The 19,633-nt window shown below is 40.1% G+C and overlaps 3 protein-coding genes across 7 annotated transcripts in view; 2 read left to right on the forward strand and 1 right to left on the reverse strand.

Moving 5' to 3' along the window:
- Nucleotides 1–5: 5 nt before the first annotated feature.
- LOC108976777 (mitochondrial carrier homolog 2) lies at nucleotides 6–1,823 on the forward strand. The gene is made up of 5 exons (XM_018946081.1): nucleotides 6–385; nucleotides 476–647; nucleotides 704–1,022; nucleotides 1,090–1,268; nucleotides 1,344–1,823. The coding sequence occupies exons 1-5, from the start codon at nucleotides 160–162 to the stop codon at nucleotides 1,426–1,428; spliced, it is 981 nt and encodes a 326-aa protein (XP_018801626.1). The 5' UTR covers nucleotides 6–159; the 3' UTR covers nucleotides 1,429–1,823.
- LOC108976776 overlaps nucleotides 1,682–19,633 on the forward strand; it is an 18,668-nt gene continuing 716 nt past the window's right edge. Inside the window, exons 1-7 of one of the 5 annotated variants that reach the window (XM_018946077.1) lie at nucleotides 1,682–1,769; nucleotides 1,848–2,031; nucleotides 2,420–2,806; nucleotides 4,471–4,717; nucleotides 16,484–16,610; nucleotides 16,680–17,908; nucleotides 17,992–18,276. In XM_018946077.1, coding sequence (XP_018801622.1) covers nucleotides 2,603–2,806; nucleotides 4,471–4,717; nucleotides 16,484–16,610; nucleotides 16,680–17,908; nucleotides 17,992–18,276 — 2,092 coding nt within the window. In that variant the 5' untranslated portion in view covers nucleotides 1,682–1,769; nucleotides 1,848–2,031; nucleotides 2,420–2,602. Of the gene's footprint in view, nucleotides 1,770–1,847; nucleotides 2,032–2,140; nucleotides 2,807–4,470; nucleotides 4,718–10,756; nucleotides 10,818–11,665; nucleotides 11,749–16,483; nucleotides 16,611–16,679; nucleotides 17,909–17,991; nucleotides 18,277–19,633 lie in introns of those variants that run through there. The other 4 variants (XM_018946075.1, XM_018946076.1, XM_018946079.1 and 1 more) reach the window with 4 other exon arrangements.
- Nucleotides 4,784–7,876, reverse strand: LOC108976778 (collagen alpha-1(IV) chain-like). Its single transcript, XM_018946082.1, has 2 exons — nucleotides 7,692–7,876; nucleotides 4,784–5,834 (listed from the first exon to the last, which is right to left on the reverse strand). The coding sequence occupies exon 2, from the start codon at nucleotides 5,821–5,823 to the stop codon at nucleotides 4,849–4,851; it is 975 nt and encodes a 324-aa protein (XP_018801627.1). The 5' UTR covers nucleotides 5,824–5,834; nucleotides 7,692–7,876; the 3' UTR covers nucleotides 4,784–4,848.

The following is a 19,633-nucleotide window of genomic DNA, read 5'->3' on the forward strand; positions in this document are numbered from 1 at the left end:
AAAGCTAGTCAGCTGTCAATTTTTTTCTTAACCTGTCAATTTGTTACGAATATTCGGAGTAAAGTCTATAGCAGCCGGCGGTTCCATAACATCAAAATAGGCGCTCCCAGGTTGAAAATTACCGTGAAACTTAAAGATTAGCACAAAACTGTTGGAATCATGGCCGCGTTGGATCCCACTTTTGTTAACATAAATGACAATGATGAAAATAAAGAAGTGAATGAATGGATTCGTTTTGGAATGCGATTGGCAGTAAGCGCTGCACTACACCCATTTGAATATTCAAAGGTGCTTATCCAGCTGGGCTATGAACCCATACCGGCACGTCCTGGCACATCCCTCTTGGGGAAACCAATTATGGTGCTACCCAATATCTTTCAGTACGGTTAGTTAAAACAGCGAGAACAAATAGCTATTATAATATGACATACGATTGATTTGAGTCATGAGGTGCATGTTTACATTTGTTTTATAGCTGGTTACATCAGGAAAATGGATGGTTTCTATGGCTGTTATCGTGGTCTTGCGCCCAAATTAGTGGGTTCTATTGTTAGCATGATTTTTAGTGAAAAAATTGCTGATAGGGTGGGTCTGCCAGCAATCGATGATAAGGATAAGGACGACAATGACCTCACCGATGAAGAACTGTAAGTTTTACACACACATTTAATAAAATACTTTTAATGTCATTTTTGTATTGCAGTTATGTACAATTTAAAGTGAATCTAAAGCGCGATGTTGTGCTGAGCGTATCAGGTATAATTGTCTCACATCCATTTCATGTGATTTCACTTCGTATGATGGCACAATTTATTGGACGAGAAACTCTTTATCAATCAATATTTGGTTCAATCAAAGAAATTTATAAAACTGAAGGTGTTCCAGGATTTTTCGCCGGTTTAGTTCCCAAACTGCTTTGTGATGTAGTCTGCTTGGTGCTCACAAGCACCACAGTGTTCGTATTAAACAAATATGTTATCAAAGACAAAATTGGTCGACAGTACAATGCTGGCTTTGTACAAGTATGTACGATTATTCAGATTTTATTGTAAATATTTCATATAATTATGCTAACTCTTTGCTTTGTAGTTCGCATTTTCAAGCATTTTGTATCCGTTCCAAGTGGTTTCTTCATGCATGGCTGTGACAGGCTCACGCTTAATGGCTGGCCGGCCGCCAGTGATGCCTGAATACAAAAACTGGGTTGACTGTTGGAATGATCTACAAGCGCGTGGCGAGCTCAAGCGCGGCACATCATTGTTTTGGCGGTGAGTATTAAATATAGCTTAATAAGGTATATGTATAAATAAATTATCTGTTATTTTTGTGTATTTTGCTAACAGTTCTGTTGGAGGCTCATCAAAAATAGTTAGTGCAGGAAGACGCGCAGATTTTGCGCCTCTCCCAACGATTGCAAAATACCAGTAAGCCAAATCAATGCAGCATTTACGCACTGAACAACGATGCATTTTGAAATATATATCTGTTTCACTGTTGATTATCAACACAATTGCACGATTACCACATACCCGAGTGCATTTTGGTAACTATTTTGCTTTTTGTTTTTTCTTTTTTGGTAATGAGGAGCTGTGGAAAATCACAAGCAATTATTGTCTTTATTATTCATAACATAAATTAATGTGAACTGTCTATAGCTCTTAACTGTGGATTGTAAATTAAATTGAATGAACTTAGTTTGCTAATCTTTCAATATTTGTGATCTTCTGTTTGCAATTGAGCGAAAAACAAAGAGATAAGCCAATTCAAAGGTATTCCGCCTCAGTTTGAACTGAAATAAAATTGCTTCTGTTGTATTTTTAATATCTTTTGTTGTTTATTTTACTTAGCGTATAGCCAAAAACTGCTGTGAGTATTCCAAAATGTGTGGCGGCCTATTTAGTATGCTCTGAGTACACATTGGGTTCGGTTGAAAAATCGCTGAAGGTGCTATATAGTTAATTGGTGTTTAAATATAAAAAATATATAAAAAACGCTGTTTTTTCAGCTTTTGTTGGAAAAATACTTATTTAAGTAAAAAGTCGCTTTTATTTTTTTTAACAGTGTTAAGTGAGATTAAATATTCCAAAATTTTCCCCAAATCATTTGTGCAATATTCGACATTGCGTGTGTGTATCCATAGAATATCTTCTACAACTTACTTTGTGTGTGCGCTTGTGTCGGTTCCTTTGTGTCTCATTAGCGGCAGACACTAGTAGTTTCCATCTCACCAAAAATATACAACAAATTTAGCAACAAGTAGCGTGCACGGTTTTAAAATAAACGAAATTCGATTTTCCTCTCCAAGCGTGTGCGTATGTGTGTGTGTGTGTCACCGTGTGCTGTAGGCTGCGATGATCCACTCGTTGTGATAAACTCCAGTTGCACAGCGTGATTTTCAAAAAATATTGCATGTTTATAGGTATATTGCAACATCTACAAATAAGTATGTGCACACATACAGATATAAATTATATGTGACTGTTATTGTTTCCAAAAAAATAACCGTTATTTGCGATTTGTGTTGAATATGCGCTTGTACAATATATTATCAATAAGAAGCACACATTGAAAAGAAGTGGAAAAGTAATTAGTTGCCGCCAACATGTCGTCGCGGCGTGCCCAATCCTTACCGCCACATATGTTGGATCAAAAGCCGACCCGTGGAAAATGTATAACGGCAATTTGTTTCTCATGGAAAGTGATTTCCTGCGTGGTCTCGCACGTGATTCTCGTACTGATGGTGGTGTCATATTGTGTTGGAGGCGCTTACCTATTCCAACATCTGGAAAAGCCACACGAAATCGAAGTGAGTTGGATTTGCTTAGCAATTTTATACCCATAACACATTTATGAAAATCTAAAGAAAACTTTTCGAAATTATTTTGGGTATATCGAGGTTAGCGGAGGACATGAGGTTTTCAAGAAGAGATTTAATATTTTATGTACAAGAAATTAGCTTTATTAAAAACATAAGAATTTAAGATTTCGGATTAAGGCGGTCGCATCATTATGGAAATATGGACCATTGATTCCTTTTGCTCATAGATGACACCACCCATTTGTTAAACAGGTGGTTCTTGAGCTCAGTGTAATTTGTCTCTGGGTAGGTTGAGTTTACTTTTAAACCTGGTGAGTTTGTAGCCACCCTTTAACAACTAGCCACAACACAGGGCGTCAGATATGTAGGGTTAACACTGCATACAAAGAAGTGGCTAGCGCCATACGGGGACTCATTGCATGCTGGACATATGTTTGATATGTCAGGGTATAGTCTGGATAAGTAAGAGGTTAATCTGGTACAATATCCAGAACGAAATTGCGCTTACTCACGTTTCACGCGGCAACTCAAGCTCGTCATCTGGAATGGGTGGTGGTTTTACTCCAAGTACGCCATTCACTGAGAGGGAGTCGGTGAAGATGTAAATGACCCCTTTATGCTCCTAGGAGGCAGTTGCGCAGGTGACTACAGGGATGATTTCTACGTAATCACTCCAGCAGGAACTTATCATAGAGGAGTTCATTATGCAGGTGCTCCATGGGAGACATCAAGATCCTGTCGTAGTCCGGAGTGCAGTGTACTGACATGTTTGCACCTTGTTGTTGTTTTTGTTGTAACGGCAGAATTCTGCCGAGTTGGCAGCCCTTGGCCGGATAAAAATCCGGGTCCGTTCCGGTTTTCGTAGACCCGACTGTCGTGGGAACGGATGTTTGCACCTTCTTCATCTGCGCTACGCTGCATCCAGGCCAACAACGTTTAGTTGTCCTTTCCCCATGTGCTGCCAGCTAGCAACTTGACGATTTTGTCGCGGCTCTGTACTTTGGCGATAATAGCGGTTGTATGAGGAATGAAGAAGCACAGACTGTCGAAAGTCACACCCGAACATCCCGCTGGACTGCCGCTGAGTATGGCAATACTTTCATTACTTTAGATGCATTGGAACACCGACTTATAGCCGAAACATTAGCTAGGAAAGAGCTCGAAAAATGTCCCATGGGCATGAAATGTTTGGTGCACCGTCTTGCGATGCTTACACCAATGCCTTCTGATTTATTCGTAGTAGTAGGTCAAGCATGGAGTTATTCCTTTAGGTTATCCTTTTGGTAATGCTGTCCCTCGGTAGAAGAGAAGGTTGTGTCTCATCACTTAAGACTTTCAAGTGTTACGATGACATTACCAATCTTTCCATAACCTTCTGCTGTCATGTGAAGTATTGTATATCTTGCTATTACTACATGGAGCAGTGAGTGCCAGCCTGTCTTCTAGTACCTCCGTTAGGATAGTTGAAGTCCTACCGAAATATGCGATACTGTCAATGCCCACCCTAAGTGCTTTTGTGGTTTTAACCATGGTGAGATAGTCTTGGCCATGCCACATTTAAATAAAAAATTGTCCACAAAATCCAAAATTGTCAATTTGATAAATTTTGCATATTTTCTGAAGAAGATTTTCCTAAATCTACAACTTTTCAGGTTAAAAAAGATATTCAAAACCTGCGTCTCAACTTGACCGATAAAATTTGGCGTTTCTCTGACAATGCCTCAGTGCTGTCCGAAACTGATTGGATCACCAATGTAAAGAAGGACTTAGCCGGTTTCGAAACACAAATAGTGACCGCCATAAAAGCGAATGGTTGGGATGGGGATGAGGACGTTACGAAGTCGCAGTGGACATTTGCGGGCTCACTTTTTTACTCGATCATCGTTATCACAACTATAGGTGAGTTTTTGATGAGTTTTAATGACTATTTAATACTTTATATTTTTAAGCTATAAACAATTAAAGCCACACAATTTTATAATAAATTACAATTAATTATTACACTACAGTATTTGAGTTGAGACAACTTTTTAATGCGGCACTTTTGTGAGTCCCTTATTGATCTTATCATCCACTTGCTGCTTGCTCAGCTTGCTACTTTTAAGTACCTCCACATTTTTGCCCTCAACCTGCAGTTTTCGATTCGCACTTTCAGCATCGTTAAAAGCATTGCCATAACCAAAGGGTCCACCTGTGCTATATTGCAGGTAGCCTGGGAAACCGCCACCGGCCGAAGCGAGTCCGTAACCTTCGGTATATTGGGGACTGCCAGCACCAGGATATTGTGCTGCTGGAAATTGGTTGCCTTGAAATTGCACGCCGGGATATTGTGGACCCCCTGGGTACTGTCCCCCAATTGGGAATTGACCGCCAACGGGATATTGTCCGATACCGCCAAACTGTCCACCAAAACCGGGATTTAAACCAGCCTCCGCGCCGGCATAGCCACCGGTACCCGCTTGTCCGAACTGTCCACCCGCGCCTAAGGCATTACCACCACCGAATATGCCTGGTTGTGCAGGAAAACCAACACCCGGTTGGCCGTTGTATCCACCCGGATATGCTGGTTGGGGACGTCCAATAACGCCCGTCGGTCCGCCAGGTCCCACTAATATACCATTGCCATTGCCAGTTGCGCCACCAAAGCCACCGCCAATATTCGGATAGAAGTTTGCACCAAATAGCTGACCATTACCGAAGGGTGGGTAAGGGTAATTTCGTGTTGCGACGTTCGTATTTACATCATCTTCATAGTCATCGATTTCATCGTTTGGCGGTTGACCAGGCAGTGGTTTTCGGGTAGTTGGTTCCCGATTACGCGCTCGCTCATTACGCCTTAAACTTGCAGCCTGATACCTGGCTGTACTGTCGTGAAATCGACGTGCTTGATCCTTGTTGTCGCTTCGTTTGGTCCACACCCAACGGTCATCTTCGCCTTCGCGTGCTGCATGTGCGCAACACATTAGTGCCGCTGAGAAAAGAAATATTACTTGCAGTTTATTCATTTCGCCGAGCACTGAAATGAGAAATATCTCGTTTAAAGTAAAGTAAATATATGAACCAATGAAAAAAACTTTTGGTAAATTTTTGGAGGGCGAATGCCCATTTTTAATTCCTTTTTTGTCAGAATTTACGAAGTTAATTATTTTGAAAGCTCAATAACCGAATAAAAGATGGACGAGGTTGGTTTTCAAACCGTCTCAGAACTAAAAACGATACCTTGAAATTAAACCTTTATTTACTTAACAAGTATTATGGCGTAAGGCACTGGTCTCTTGTAGTAAATTAAAGTGGTTGAATCTCAAGAGGCACCTGTGTGTGACTTCACAATCTTACCAACAGGTGCTACATCCACTGAGTAGGCAATTGAAAATTAAAGTCCTCTCTCGACGAACAAAGACCAAATTCTACGTGTCACGTAATGCTCTGAGAGTATTCCAAGCAGAGGAAGCCGAAGTGCTCCACTCTGTTGGAAAGATCAGTTGGAAAAGGACCTGGCTTCATTTGGCATCTCCAATTGGCACCAGACAGCGATAAAGAAGAATCCTAAATTGATCTGACAGATCATGTAAAAACTAGATATTTTAGTTTTATACTATTGTTTTCGAGAAATATTAAAATATGTTTAATAACCCAAGAACTTGCCTAATTGTTGCCTCCATGCGAAGAATGAACTCTTTATTTCAATGACCGACCCACTTTTTCTTAATAATTTACTAGAATTAAAGCAATCAAAGTTGTGATAGAGTTCTTCTAAGCAACAATTAGAACAACTAAGTAGCCATAGTTTTTTAGTCGAGGACATTAGATCGAAGTCTTTGTATTCAGACTTCAGTTCTTATTAAGGTGTACAAAAGTTTGATGCTGGTTACAGAGCACCGTGGTAACGAAATGAATTTAAGTTACAGATAGGGTACCAAGAAACTGAGCACTCTGATTGATTGAAGGTATCTAAAGCTTTCCAAAGGAACAGATATTATCTCGCTTAGTAGTTATCTGTTCAGTTATAAGGGCCTCTCCTTAGTTGTGGGGCTTTTAGCAGGCCATTTCCCTATTGGTGTCGATGCTGCAAGATTGGGAATCTTACCAGACGCCGTTTGTAGAAGCAGTTTGGAAAAATATGATGTGAAAACAACTCAACACTTCCTTGTAGACTGTCCCGCATTTGAGAGGTCAAGACTTAAACACTTGGGGGCGCATACCTTCAGACATCCCACCGAACGGGCGGGAGTTGAAATCAAGCGCCTTTGCAAATTTGTAGGGCTACTAAGCGTTTTGCCAATCTGTAAATCCCAACACAGACGTTCTTATTTTCTACGGCTTCACAAAGGACTACATATACCAGAGTACGTGCGGTCATTGATCAGCCATCTAACCTAACCAAACCTAGTTATAAAGGGTGCGATTCGTTTTCTCAAATGGAAAGTGATCTTTGTCTCGAGGATAAGCTGAGCGCTTTGGGAGCTAATTATTTTCGTGCTGCAATCATTCTTCTTCGCAGGGCTGCTCTTGAAAATTTCAGGATTAAGGAAATTTATCGCAGTAACACAAAACTTCTTAGAACTTTCGAACTTCCGCACTCTAATTATATGTAAAATAACAAAAAAAACTGTTTCCAAATTGGTTTTGTTCGGATTTTTTTTTTTGGTTTTGAATTAATTTTTCTTCTTATTTTAGATCTGTTATACACTTTTAGCACATAGACATCGATTTTATAGTTTTTCAAACTGTTTCCTTTACATTCCAGCATATACATATGTTACGATATCAAAAGTCGATTTATTATTATAAATAATATTATTATTATTTTTTATTTAGCTTTGCGATTTTATTAATTTTTAAATGGTCATTATTATGTGGTTTCTGAAATCACCTTCTCTTCCAAATATTTCACTTCGCTCACAAACGTTTGTGTAAATATTTCGCTTTTCTACGCTCCAACTTTTTTTTGTTTTTTGGTAATAAACTTTTTATTATTTGCACTTGTTTTTGGAAATAAACTGTGCCAAAATAAGAATTTTCTTTTTGCCGCGTTTTGATGCGTTCTGATCGTGTCGGTGGTTGTCGCTAGAGTAATTTGGCATGAGTTGGGCGCACGCTACTTAAATAAAAAATTTCGGCCAGGCGAGCGTTCAACTGTAGCGTCATCATCATCATGTTACTACGGCACCGTCGAAATATCCAAACAAAATTAAAAATCCCATGAAAACACAACACAACCAACAGTGAGGACTTTTACGCTGGCGATGATGACTGACTTTGATGATGATTATCTTGATGATGACTATAGTGACCACAACTGCACACAGATATTATGACGTTGCTTGTTGAATTTTTGGGTGGGAATAATAAGACGTGTCGTGTGGTCTACTAGACTGCAGTAGGAAGCATAGACATTAGCAGACGCTTCACACTATAAAATATTTAAAATTCTGTGTAAACATTTATGTATGTATATGTGTACAATCTCGTAGAATACTAAAGTCCCAAGCGGAATTGGAATCATAATTTTGTTTCGACCACGTGTTGAAGGGATCGACTCTGCGGGTTTAAATTTGCAGAGTGAAATCAAAGAACACTAGGATGTTGTAAAAATTTACACTTTTTCTTCGATGGCGACTGTCAAAATTGATTTAACTAATTAAGTTTTTCGTGAGGCTACGAATGATGTTATTCGAACGCTTTCCCGTTGTGATGCCCAGTAACTCTATGTATAGGTCAGAAACATCATTCACAAGACATTCACAAATTAATTGAGCCGACTAATTTCTACTCCAGCTAATTCACCAGATTCGTAGAAAGTATTGCAATCGAGAAATTTAAACCTTAATATAGAGAAAGCTGGATAGAAGCGTCTAGATGTTTCCACATTTTCTATCTCCCTGAAGCTTTGATAAGATGAGACCTCCAAATGTGAACGTTGTTAAGAGCCAGTAGTTCCCTGGACCTTTTTTCTCCACTGTGTGCTATCGTAACTTACCGTCAGCGAGATCACGGCTTGTATTACAGCTCTGCTATTGGAGTGGATCCATACCTCCCTAAAAAAAAGGCACAGAGAAGTACATATGCTGTTACTGTAATGGCTACCACTTCTGCTTGAAAGAGACAACAGTGGATTGACAGTGTGAAAGTCTAAAGACTTGCTGAGACCTTCCGATAGAAGACTCCTCCTCCAAGAACTTTAGAAAACTTATTTTTTTTAGGACTCTGAGGAGTCAAGTGTATCGAACTAAAAGGAGGATATGTTGAGCAATATGTCCCCTTTTTTCCAATATGGTCATCCTTTTTTTTTTTTGTACGCCGACTGCTTATCGGATCGCCCTCGTATGTGTGTTTTAATTTCAATTCAAGCACACATTTACAAAGAAATTCATTTATGGTTAACCAAAATTTCATTACTCATTAAAGACTTTATGCCGACACGTTCTTTTGTGGTTTTGTGTCTCCGTTGTTGTTATGTTTGAGTAAACCATCCAAAATCCAAATATGTATATAGGTGTCAATTTAAGCCATTTCTAATCAGCGATCGCAGCGTTGCATTGATCGAATTATCGACGGCATGCATCATTCAATCCGTTCGCAGTTCACGTGTCTGCGTGTGAGAGTGTGGTGTCTCGGTGCAGCAATGCTTGCCAGCAATCGACATCGTTCGGTAGTCACTGGCATTAGGCCGCCATTAATCACCGCTCATTTGATGCCCAATAAATGTTCAAATAAATCATTTTTATCATTCGAAGATTTAGCGATTTACCGCTTCAAGTGAGTCTTTGGCGCAGAGGACACATTTCTCTTCATTTATATGAGTGTGAGTGTGTGTGTGTGCATTAACATTTTTTTTGGCAAATTGTTATTCTGAAAAGCATTCGTGTGCGGAATACGAAGTAGCTGCGAAATGCAAATATTTCCGAAATTGCCTGATTTCAATTTATTTACAATCGAGTGATGCGACAGCATAACAAAAATTCTTTGTTTTTGAAGTTTCAAAAATGGTGTTGATTATTCGGTTCGATTTGAGATAAAACGCTTCGAAACAATAATTGGACTTTTGGTGTTGTTTTCAAATAATTGTCAAAATTATTCATCAATTATTGTATGCGTGTGATCTAGTGATGTGAATAATGCTAAAAATACCGAGTTTGTATTGTGTGTATATACGCCATGGAAACGTAAATGTGATCCTATCTACATAGAGTCTACTTCTTGTCCAATGAAGTCAGTCATATCCTATACAGATATTTTAGTAGTGTTAAAAATACTCGGTACCGAAATTTTGTTTTATCTTTTATGTACATACACATATACGTACTTGTTATACTAGTGCAATGAAACCAGTTTTAATAAATCCCGAAATTTTGGTAGTGTCAAATATACTCAGTCCCGAAATTTCGGGATTTTTTTATATACCTAAATATATATGGAAGCATACATACGGATGCAATCAAGCCAGTCATACCAAATCCCGAAACTTTGATAATGTCGAATATACTCGATCCCGAAATTTCGGGATATTTTTATGAACAGAAATATATACGGAAGCACCGTATTACTAAATTTCGAATTTTTGATCCCGAAATTTTGGTAGTATCAAATATACTCGGTCCTGAAATTTCGGGATTTTTAGCGTACAATTATTGTTAATCTATTGCAATCAAACCAGTCATACTAAACCACGAAATTTTCATCGTCTCAAATATACTCGATCCCGAAATTTCGAGTATATATGTATACGGTATTTGTTATTGTATTACAATGAAGTCGGTCATTATGAATATCGAAGTTTCGGGAAATTTTGTTTAACCTCTTGACAAAGAGAGATCGAAATTTTTTTGTACATAACTATTTACTTAAAACTTATTACTTAATCTCTTATTGATATACAGTCCTTCTGTAGAAACCTGATGGGACTGATAGAACAAAAAGACTGCAGTGTAGAGCAGGGCCACCAGGAAAACGATGGAACATCTCTTGAGCACTTGTTTCGCATTGGCACGACTTTTCCGTAAGCATCTGGGGTCCACACGATATTATACACTGGATGAGGTATCGATAGGACCGCAAAGTCTGTTAAAATTTGCGTCAAGCCCAGGTATCCTAAGGGATGACTATTCCTCTTGGATTTAGCAACTGAACTCTATCTGGTATCGCAAAGGACCAAAACTGGTCTAAGCGTGGCTTATTGGCATACCAGATTAACCTAACCTAAGCTATTTCCTAATTTATTGAAATCAACAGGACCGCTAGCTGTACTGAATTTTTATTTCGCACATTATCGTCATCTCAAAAAATTATGTCGGGAGTATCATCACTTGCATATAAAGGCTAAATAGTTCAGGCAACCCGTTAAAATATTTAAATTTGTAATTCCAAATGAAATAAAAACATATTAGTTGCAATGTTGAAATCTCACTGTCGACCCCCACTCGCTTTGATCATCATTTGTTGCTGTCCAACGGAAGCCGATTTATTCTCACGTGTTTGACCTCCAAAACAAAAGTGTTGCTGATGACTAGACGATAAATGAGAGCGAACTTTAGTTGTGGAAAGCCAACGCTTTCCGTTTGCTCCACGCTCCAGTGCATTAAAGCGAATCCAAAACAATCCAAAAATGTCCGAGTTTTAATACCAAAATGAAAAATTATAAAAAACCAAAGTACTGTGCAAGGTCAGTGTTGAATGTTATGGCTTTAAGTGGTAAAAAATTTCCCAAAATTTGAATTTTTAGATTAAACTAGAATGCGGATATTTAGTAATTAATGTAAATATTTATTAGTGCGCTTGTGTGTGTGTGTGTATGTGTTAAAGTGTTGGTAAAAGTGTTGACATTTAATTTTGGTTTCGTTCAGAGTTTACTGACCGAGGCGGCTAATGAACACAAATGTTTTGGTCCGCCACGCCAAACGCTTGCTGCTTCTATCTGTGTGGGTCTCTAGGTATGTATGTACGTTAGTGCGTTCAGAGTTCACTATGTTAAATTATACTCTATTTACAATGCGATTTTTAATTGGTAGTAATATTAATATTATTACAATGCAATTTCATTAGGGTGGTCCAAATTTCACGTTTAATATTAGTTTTCATAAGAATGAAAAATGCAGGTACCAATTGCAATTGGTTAAAGCATATTTGGTCAGCCGGTATCTCAATTACCGCCTTTTTGGTTTCAAAAACATTAGGGTGGTTTAGCTTTGCTTCAGTCTGTTCTAGATAACCGTAATCGATCTGGATTTTCCTCCATCCAAAGACTCCTAACTCGATGGCATTGTCCTGCATCTTACACTGAATCCACCTGACTGACCTTATTTTGTAGGCGAACAGACTCTAATTTAATTTGAAAACAAGAAAAAAACGTTAACTTCGGTTCCACCGAAGCTGCAATATCTTCACAAAGAAAAGGGTTTCCATACAATAATTGTATGAAGATATCTCGTCGAATAAAAAAAAAAAAATTTCATACAGGATCATGATGTTGATCGTTCTGTTTGTATGACAGCTCTATAATATAGTGATCCAATATGGGTGGCTCCGACAAATGAGCTTTTTTTAAGGAAGAAGAGGGCGCGATTCGAATTTCAGTTAGATATCGGAAAAGCCTAGGGAGTATACAGACAGGCTGACAGGCAGGGAAGTGGCTAAAACAGCTCAACGTGTCTTGTTGATCATTTATATAATGTATATATTTAGGGTTTATCCGGAAAGTAATAGGACTTAGTCGATTTAAAAAATTTCGCTTTTCAAGTATTGAAGGCGTCACGAAAGCATTATCCGTAATAGCGTTGAGAGCCGGGGTGCATGCTGCATGGATCTCCTTTGTCGTCTCAAAAAGCCTCTTTGTCTCGATTTCATACTCAAAGGTTCATGACTCCCCATCTGTGATTAAGTTATTGAGGGTAATTTTCACACATGTTCAAATTTTCTTTACACACTTTCACTTGCCGCTATTTCTGGTCGTCAGTGAGCACTTTTGGGACCATCACACACACACTTTGCGCATGTTCAAATGCTTTAACACAATGTCATGAATTAAAGTTTTTGATAAATTTATTTAGTCGACGGTCTGTGTACAAAAATTTGCGCACACGAGTCACATTATCGGTGTTTATCGAAGTTGCAGGTCCCCCAGCACGGTCTTCATCAGCGACCGTTTTCCGGCCCTCCAGAAAGGCCTAATATGACCGAAACACATAACTTCTTGCTAAGAACACTGACCAGCGGTTCGTTCGTTAATTACGAACACCATCTACCAAATGCAGTCGGTGTGCGCAAGCACCGTGGTACAGGCGCGGCGGAAGAAAATCAGTTCTTTTACTTTTCGGGCAAACTCTGTTTTATATTGGCTATGACCTTTTTACAAACTGCGAGGCAAACTGAATATAGTCTGGTCGAGTCGGTTTTTCGATGTCTTCTTACGTTCTGACGTTGGACGTTTAGACTTCCAGTGAGTTCAGCTCGTACTTGTCAACCGTAAGAGGTCCACCGAACTCTCTTATGAAACATAATCCCGCTCCATACCTACCGTTGTTACTGCCTGAACACTGTCCAATAGGTTCACACGCGTCACGGCCTAAATACTCTGTGGGACGCTCTTTGCAAAAGAAAGAATACGGGGTACAGTTATATGGTTACTTCCTTCTTTACTGTCAAGCTTTTCTGAATGATATTAAAATAACTCGGTAGAAACAACTCTGGTGAGACTACCGAAGTTTTAGGGATTAACATTAATCGCCTTAACAAATTTGTTAAGGGTACAGGGTATAATATTCATATATATGTAGGCTCCGTTTAATGGTTCATTCGGTCTATGATTCGACCCATAATCTTTATTTCACAACATATAAGAAATTAAGGAGTGTCAACGACTTTTTTTTTTATAATTTTTATAACTACCCTAATGGGTTACATACTCCACACTGCCCAGCAACTTATGTTAAGAACACTTTAATGGGCATTTCCATCTTTTCAAAAGGCAATAATTGATTATTTTGTGCAATCATAATTTTACAACTCCCCCCAATTATGTCTGCAGTATGTCATTACAAGTTACAGGTTGGCAGCTTGACTCACATTTCCTGCGCTTTCGGGTTGGTGACATGCAAATAAGCGCTAAAACTGCTGAATTTAGCAATTGATTCGAATGTGTGTCATATATATCTACATAAGTATGCAATATACAATGGCAAACGCAAATTCTGAGTTACTCATCCAATAATTGCGGTATATAACTCGTAAAATTCACAATTGCAAGAAATATTAATTCATTGCTCAAAACAATACATTGCATGCTCCGTGTGTAATAAGCGAGTTGCGTCTGGTCAATGCGGAGCCTTGCCCAATGCGTTACAGTTGGTTGACCAATTTTCAATGGCATCGTGTGCTTGGCATGACGTTGTCACATACCCATATTCCCACATAGCCGTATAGACTCGGATGAGTACTTGCTTGTGGGTACTTGCAACATCTTCATTTATGTTTTAACTGCGTTTTCGTCAGATATTTATTAAATATTAGCAAATAGTTCCAAAGTTATCTAAGCACGAGACCCTGATATACCAGGGCGACCGCAGAAAAATACTAGACTGAGGGTGCATTTTTCTTTGTCAGATCTTCGTGATGTGCTACAATATTTCCACCTGAAAGACTACGTTTCAAACCTAATGAATCGATTATAGTAGGTTTCTGCTAATATTGTAACTAATTCTCCAACAACCGGTCAATGCTTGTATTCGACAAACTAATAAATATTTAGATATCTATCTCTCTCTCTCTCTTAAAATGCCGATCCAACTGTATCAGGTCAGGTTTGTCTTCGATCAAATGTAGAAACAACTGCCTAGACCAAACTCCTAAATATCAAGGTTTTTCTCAAGTGGAGAGCCAGCTGTATTGGACCAAACCCACAAATACCCAGGCTTGCGCCTGGTCAAATGTAGACCCAGCTTCATCATGTCAAAATTGTTCAGACTTGGCTTGTGCGTGGGGCATTTGGTCAAATTCCTAAGTATCCAGGCTTATCTCTATTGATGGATTGATTTATAGATGATGAAGGCACCGGGATCATAGGTCTATTTTGCTCTCTCCTAAATCACAAAGACTCACCTAGCCCCAGCAAATTAATAAACTCCAATATCCTGCTGGGTACTAGCGAAGCCATGTGATCCCTATTTGGAAACATGAATCCAAGAGCCTTTAACCTGTGTCTGCAGACTGCTGTGCAGTCAATTAGCAGGTGTATTGGTGTTTCAGGTTCCTTGTCGCAGAAACGGCAATTTACGAAAGAAGCTAGGTCCATGTTGTGTAAATGCTTCATCAGCTTGCAGTTACCAGTGTAAAATATTACTGGTAGTCTGCGTATGTTCCTAGGATGTTGATTGCCTATTTAAACTTGCTGAAGTTGTAACCCCCATTAGCAACTTGACGTGTCGCATGCCTTGTAGTTGTTGCCAATATCTGTCTCTGCCTAAAGTGGTATTACACCACTTAATTATTTCAATCGCTGGGCCGAGATTACCTTACCTCTGTCACACCCTTCTGCTGTCATTTCTAGCAGTGTGTGTTTGGCTACCGATCACTAGATGAAGTGATGTGAGCTCAAGCATGCCTTCAAGCGCTGCCGTCGGACAAGTGCGCATTGCACCCGACATGGAAATACATGCGAGTTGATATCGAAGCTGCAGATAGTTGGAGCCCTACCGAAGTCTGCGAAACTTTTTAGGCCCGGGCCACCGCTGCTTACATGATTATCGGTCTCAAGTTCATTCTTCTCAGACCCTATATAAAATATTGGTGCCAATATTTAACTTCTTGCCACTAATAATAGTTAGTTAGATCTTCGATATAACAACATTAAACCAAAGAAAACCCGGCAAAATCCTGTATCATAGAACTGCTTACAGTACGAATTGATTGGCCCCCTGGTTACGCAATCGTAATTTGATTGCCTAGAACTTGTAGGCTAGAATACGGCACTCCTTCTGTAACAACACGTCTTTTGATGCCTTAGTAAGACTGTTTAAAAATTTAAGTCTCTATACTATCCATGAAATAATATAAGGGATTCCTCTCAAAACAATTTCTAGTCTGATAATTTCGTTGAAATTAGTCTTGCAATACCATAGGTTATGTTAAGATAATAGATTGATTGCTCCTGAGGTCTCAAAAAATCACTCTTGAACAGCTAGAGACGCTTGTTTTTTGTGTTGTCCAAAATTCCTAGGTATGGTTCGAAAAGACCGCCATTTATCGGCAAAACGCCGGGAGTTTGCCACAAATTTATTGAGGCAGCTACTATCCAAACCAATTGAGCAAGCTTCCCACATCGTTTACCGAGGATCAATTTATACTATACTTTTCTCTCTTACAGTGAATAATACTTTGGAAGTACTAGTGTAAAAGAAGAGCTGCAGTTTCCTCGAGAAACCAAAGTGAAATTTGCCAAATGGAGTAGATTGAAGTCTTTCTTGTACAGACTCTACCCTGGCATACCTAACATATGTCTGGCGCTGAAATAATTTTCGTTTGATAAAGATTTTAGATAAATCGAAATCTGTTAAACCATTTAAATTTGTTCCTTTATTGTTTTTGACAACGTAGACGTTAAAACTATTATCTAAACTTTGAATGAAACTCTGTACTTCTACCGACCATGCACATAATTCAAATTACTTCCAGGTTATGGACACATATCCCCGCGAACGGACTGGGGTAAAGTTACGACCATTTTCTATGCCATTGTGGGCATACCACTCATGTTGCTATGTCTGTCCAATATTGGAGATGTAATGGCCACTTCTTTCAGGTAGGTACTTAGGTATAATACACTTTAACAACTATTGCATACTAAAATGGTGTTCAATGTTCCACAAAGATTCATATATTGGCGCGTTTGTTGCTATGTTTGCACACGCGCTGCGCGACGCCCACGCCGACCGCGACAACGCTCTGGACGCGGCCAACGGTATACATCACGTTCACAGCCGCCACCCATACGCCGCTCAATGCGACTCACCCAACGCTCTATGGCTGATTCGGGTTTCGGCAATTCTGCTGGGTTACCACATGCATACTCAGATCCGGATTTGCGTTCCGGGCGATATGATTACGAAGGCGGACGTAATAGCGGACGACGACAACATTACAGCAGCCATTCACAACGCAGCCGACAGTTACCACCTTATCAATATGACCAACAGTATTATGATGAGGGTCCACGGCAGACACAAACACTTAATCGTGGCTCAAGGTTCGGACGCAGCCTACGCAATCGCGAAAGCATGCGCGGTCGACACACGGTCGAGCGTGAGCGTTACCTCGGACATCCCAAACAGCGACCAGACTCCTTTGAAGATCTCAATGCGCCACAAGCAAAGCGCTCACACAGCATGCGATCGGTGCGCGGTTCAAGCGCACGTCGCGACATTGGTCCACCATCGCACTCGTTACGTCATGACGCACGTGAAGCACATGAATTACGTGAAGCGCCGCCACGCGAAACGAGAGAAATGCGCGAAATCAATAGAATGAATCCGCGCACCATGCAACGCGGTCGTTCAGTGCCGCATGCGCCACCTGCGGCACGCGCGAAATCCGTAGATCCACGTATACACTACGACGACACCGTCGATGAGGAAGTTGTGCGCAAGACGCCCATCATACCCAATCGCTATGCAATTGATGAACTCGACCATTATCGCGACCACCATCGCGAACCTCGCGGCAAACATATGCCACGCAGTCAGTCAATGCCGCGCTCGGCGCTGCAAAAAAATGGTTATAACAAGGATCAATGTAGTAACGGTGTTAGTTCGTATCATTCGCATCGCAATCAACCGCGTCACGCATCTCCGCAGCCACCACATCGCCAACACTCTGGGTATCACTCGCATTATGGCGATCGCTTGGAATTGCCAGAGTTCACTCACCCTCAAATGAACCACACAAAACGCGGTCGCTCACCGGCGCCCATTGATGATTACGACGATGAATACGACGATTACTGTTTAGATGATCGTGATGTATACTATGATGACTACGACAATCGTGAGATGGCGTATCAACCAAGGCATAGAGATCGGCGGTATCGTAGAGAACGTCCGGGTAAGATGAGTTCATATTTTATAATGTATATAGTTTGCCTCCACCTGGTTTTGTTATATTTCAAAATTGCACTGCATTTATAGAACGCTTACCACCTTCACCGCGCATCATGTCTCCCATGGGGTTCCCGGTAAAGCGCCAGGTACGTCCCCGCTACAGTTATGATTATGATGACGACTCGAACTATGGTGACGATTGGAGCGATTACTACGGTGATATATCGCCAAAGGATCGCCCAGTACCGATCTGGCTTTGTGTATTTTTGGTTATCAGCTATATTTTGGGTGGCGCTGTACTTTTTGCTTACTGGGAGAAATGGTCGTTTTTGGACTCTGCCTATTTCTGTTTCATAACTTTAACCACAATCGGTAGGTTGTATGATTCAATTATATTTCTTAATTTAATCGACTAATTTGAATAAAATAATATTTAACAAGTAAGGAAGGGCTAAGATCGAGTGCAAGCAAACATTTTATATTTATGTACCTATACTATATATATGTACGTTAGATGGTCACTTATCTAAAGGAAGCTGCACTCCGGAGCAGCTGATCTGTTGCTACCTTAGTGGCTTCAACCTCGGCTTGGAAGACACTGTAATAGTCAAGTAGAGTGGACCTTAGTACATCACACATGATGATAAGCGCTGCCCGTTGAAAGCTCTTGAGTTTCTTTACGCCACATAGAACATAATGGGCTTGACTATGGCGTCATAGAGCCAGAGGAGTACTTTCGGTGAAAGACCCCACCTTAGTAGTATAAGGTAATTGTTGCCCCTTTGATCTCTCTTCGATATTCGGCTTCCATGAAAGTTTCCTATCCAGGATGAGCCGTAGATAAGACCGTCTAGAGCAGGACGTTGTTGAAAGGAATAGCAAGGCAGGCTGCGCTCCTGATAGATATTTCCTCGAAATACGCCTCATTATGTACCAGTCCCTTAGTCTCTCCAGAGTTTTTAGCAGGAAAGAGGAGAGGTTGAGGGTCCAGAAGGTCGACAAAGGCTATGCAGTTATTTCACTTCCTATTTACGTCCTAGAAATAAGTCGGAGAAACGGGTTTTATTGCGAAAATACATCTGAACCTAGAGCACTTATGAGAGCCTTCCACTTTTTTGCAGAAACTTTTCCATGTAGTCTTCTTTGCCTTTCTTAAGTCGGACATGTATATTTAAAGTCTCGTTTTATACAATGTCCAGTCGTCAGTGGACTCACTCCTACGGGTCATGTTGAATAAAAGTCTGCAGGACGCTCTGATTTCGAGAGTTCCATAGTAGACCACCAGCTAAAGACTTCGACTCACCCGTTCATCACGTCGGTGGTGATCAATGCGTTCACCCCCGGTGCGAGTGGGAGAGTTTGTGGTACCCTCTCAGTTTGTATTCCTAGGATTTCTAAAAGACATTCTATCCGGACATTCTCCGACTAGATTGAACCCGATATACCTTTGATCAGAAAAAAAGTGATCATAAAGGACCCTCCAGTTTGAGATCAGTGGGGTAATGCCCTGACGGCCAGGGTGAGGTCAATGAGGTGATTAATACTTACCGAAAAACAGCCCTTGGTCGGATGAAATCAGAGTCAATTCCTGTGCGTAGAACCGGTTGTCATGGGAATTGGTCAAGAACCTCCTTCGTCTCGTCTCCTGCAGTCTCGAATATAGGAGAGTTTCGCCTATTACAAATGAAGATTTTCGCTAACAATGAAATCAAAGCAAAATTTAACAAAA

The sequence above is a fragment of the Bactrocera latifrons genome, unplaced genomic scaffold, assembly GCF_001853355.1.
Source record: "Bactrocera latifrons isolate USDA-ARS-PBARC rearing strain unplaced genomic scaffold, ASM185335v1 scaffold_8, whole genome shotgun sequence".
NCBI lineage: Eukaryota > Metazoa > Arthropoda > Insecta > Diptera > Tephritidae > Bactrocera > Bactrocera latifrons.

Excerpts from the sequence above, each read along its gene's own strand:
- LOC108976777 (XM_018946081.1), top strand. The coding sequence starts at position 160 with ATGGCCGCGTTGGATCCCACTTTTGTTAACATAAATGACAATGATGAA. Across the intron at positions 648-703 it reads GACCTCACCGATGAAGAACT|TTATGTACAATTTAAAGTGA; the intron begins GTAAGTTTTACA and ends TTTGTATTGCAG. Across the intron at positions 1,023-1,089 it reads ACAATGCTGGCTTTGTACAA|TTCGCATTTTCAAGCATTTT; the intron begins GTATGTACGATT and ends TTTGCTTTGTAG.
- LOC108976778 (XM_018946082.1), bottom strand. The coding sequence starts at position 5,823 with ATGAATAAACTGCAAGTAATATTTCTTTTCTCAGCGGCACTAATGTGT.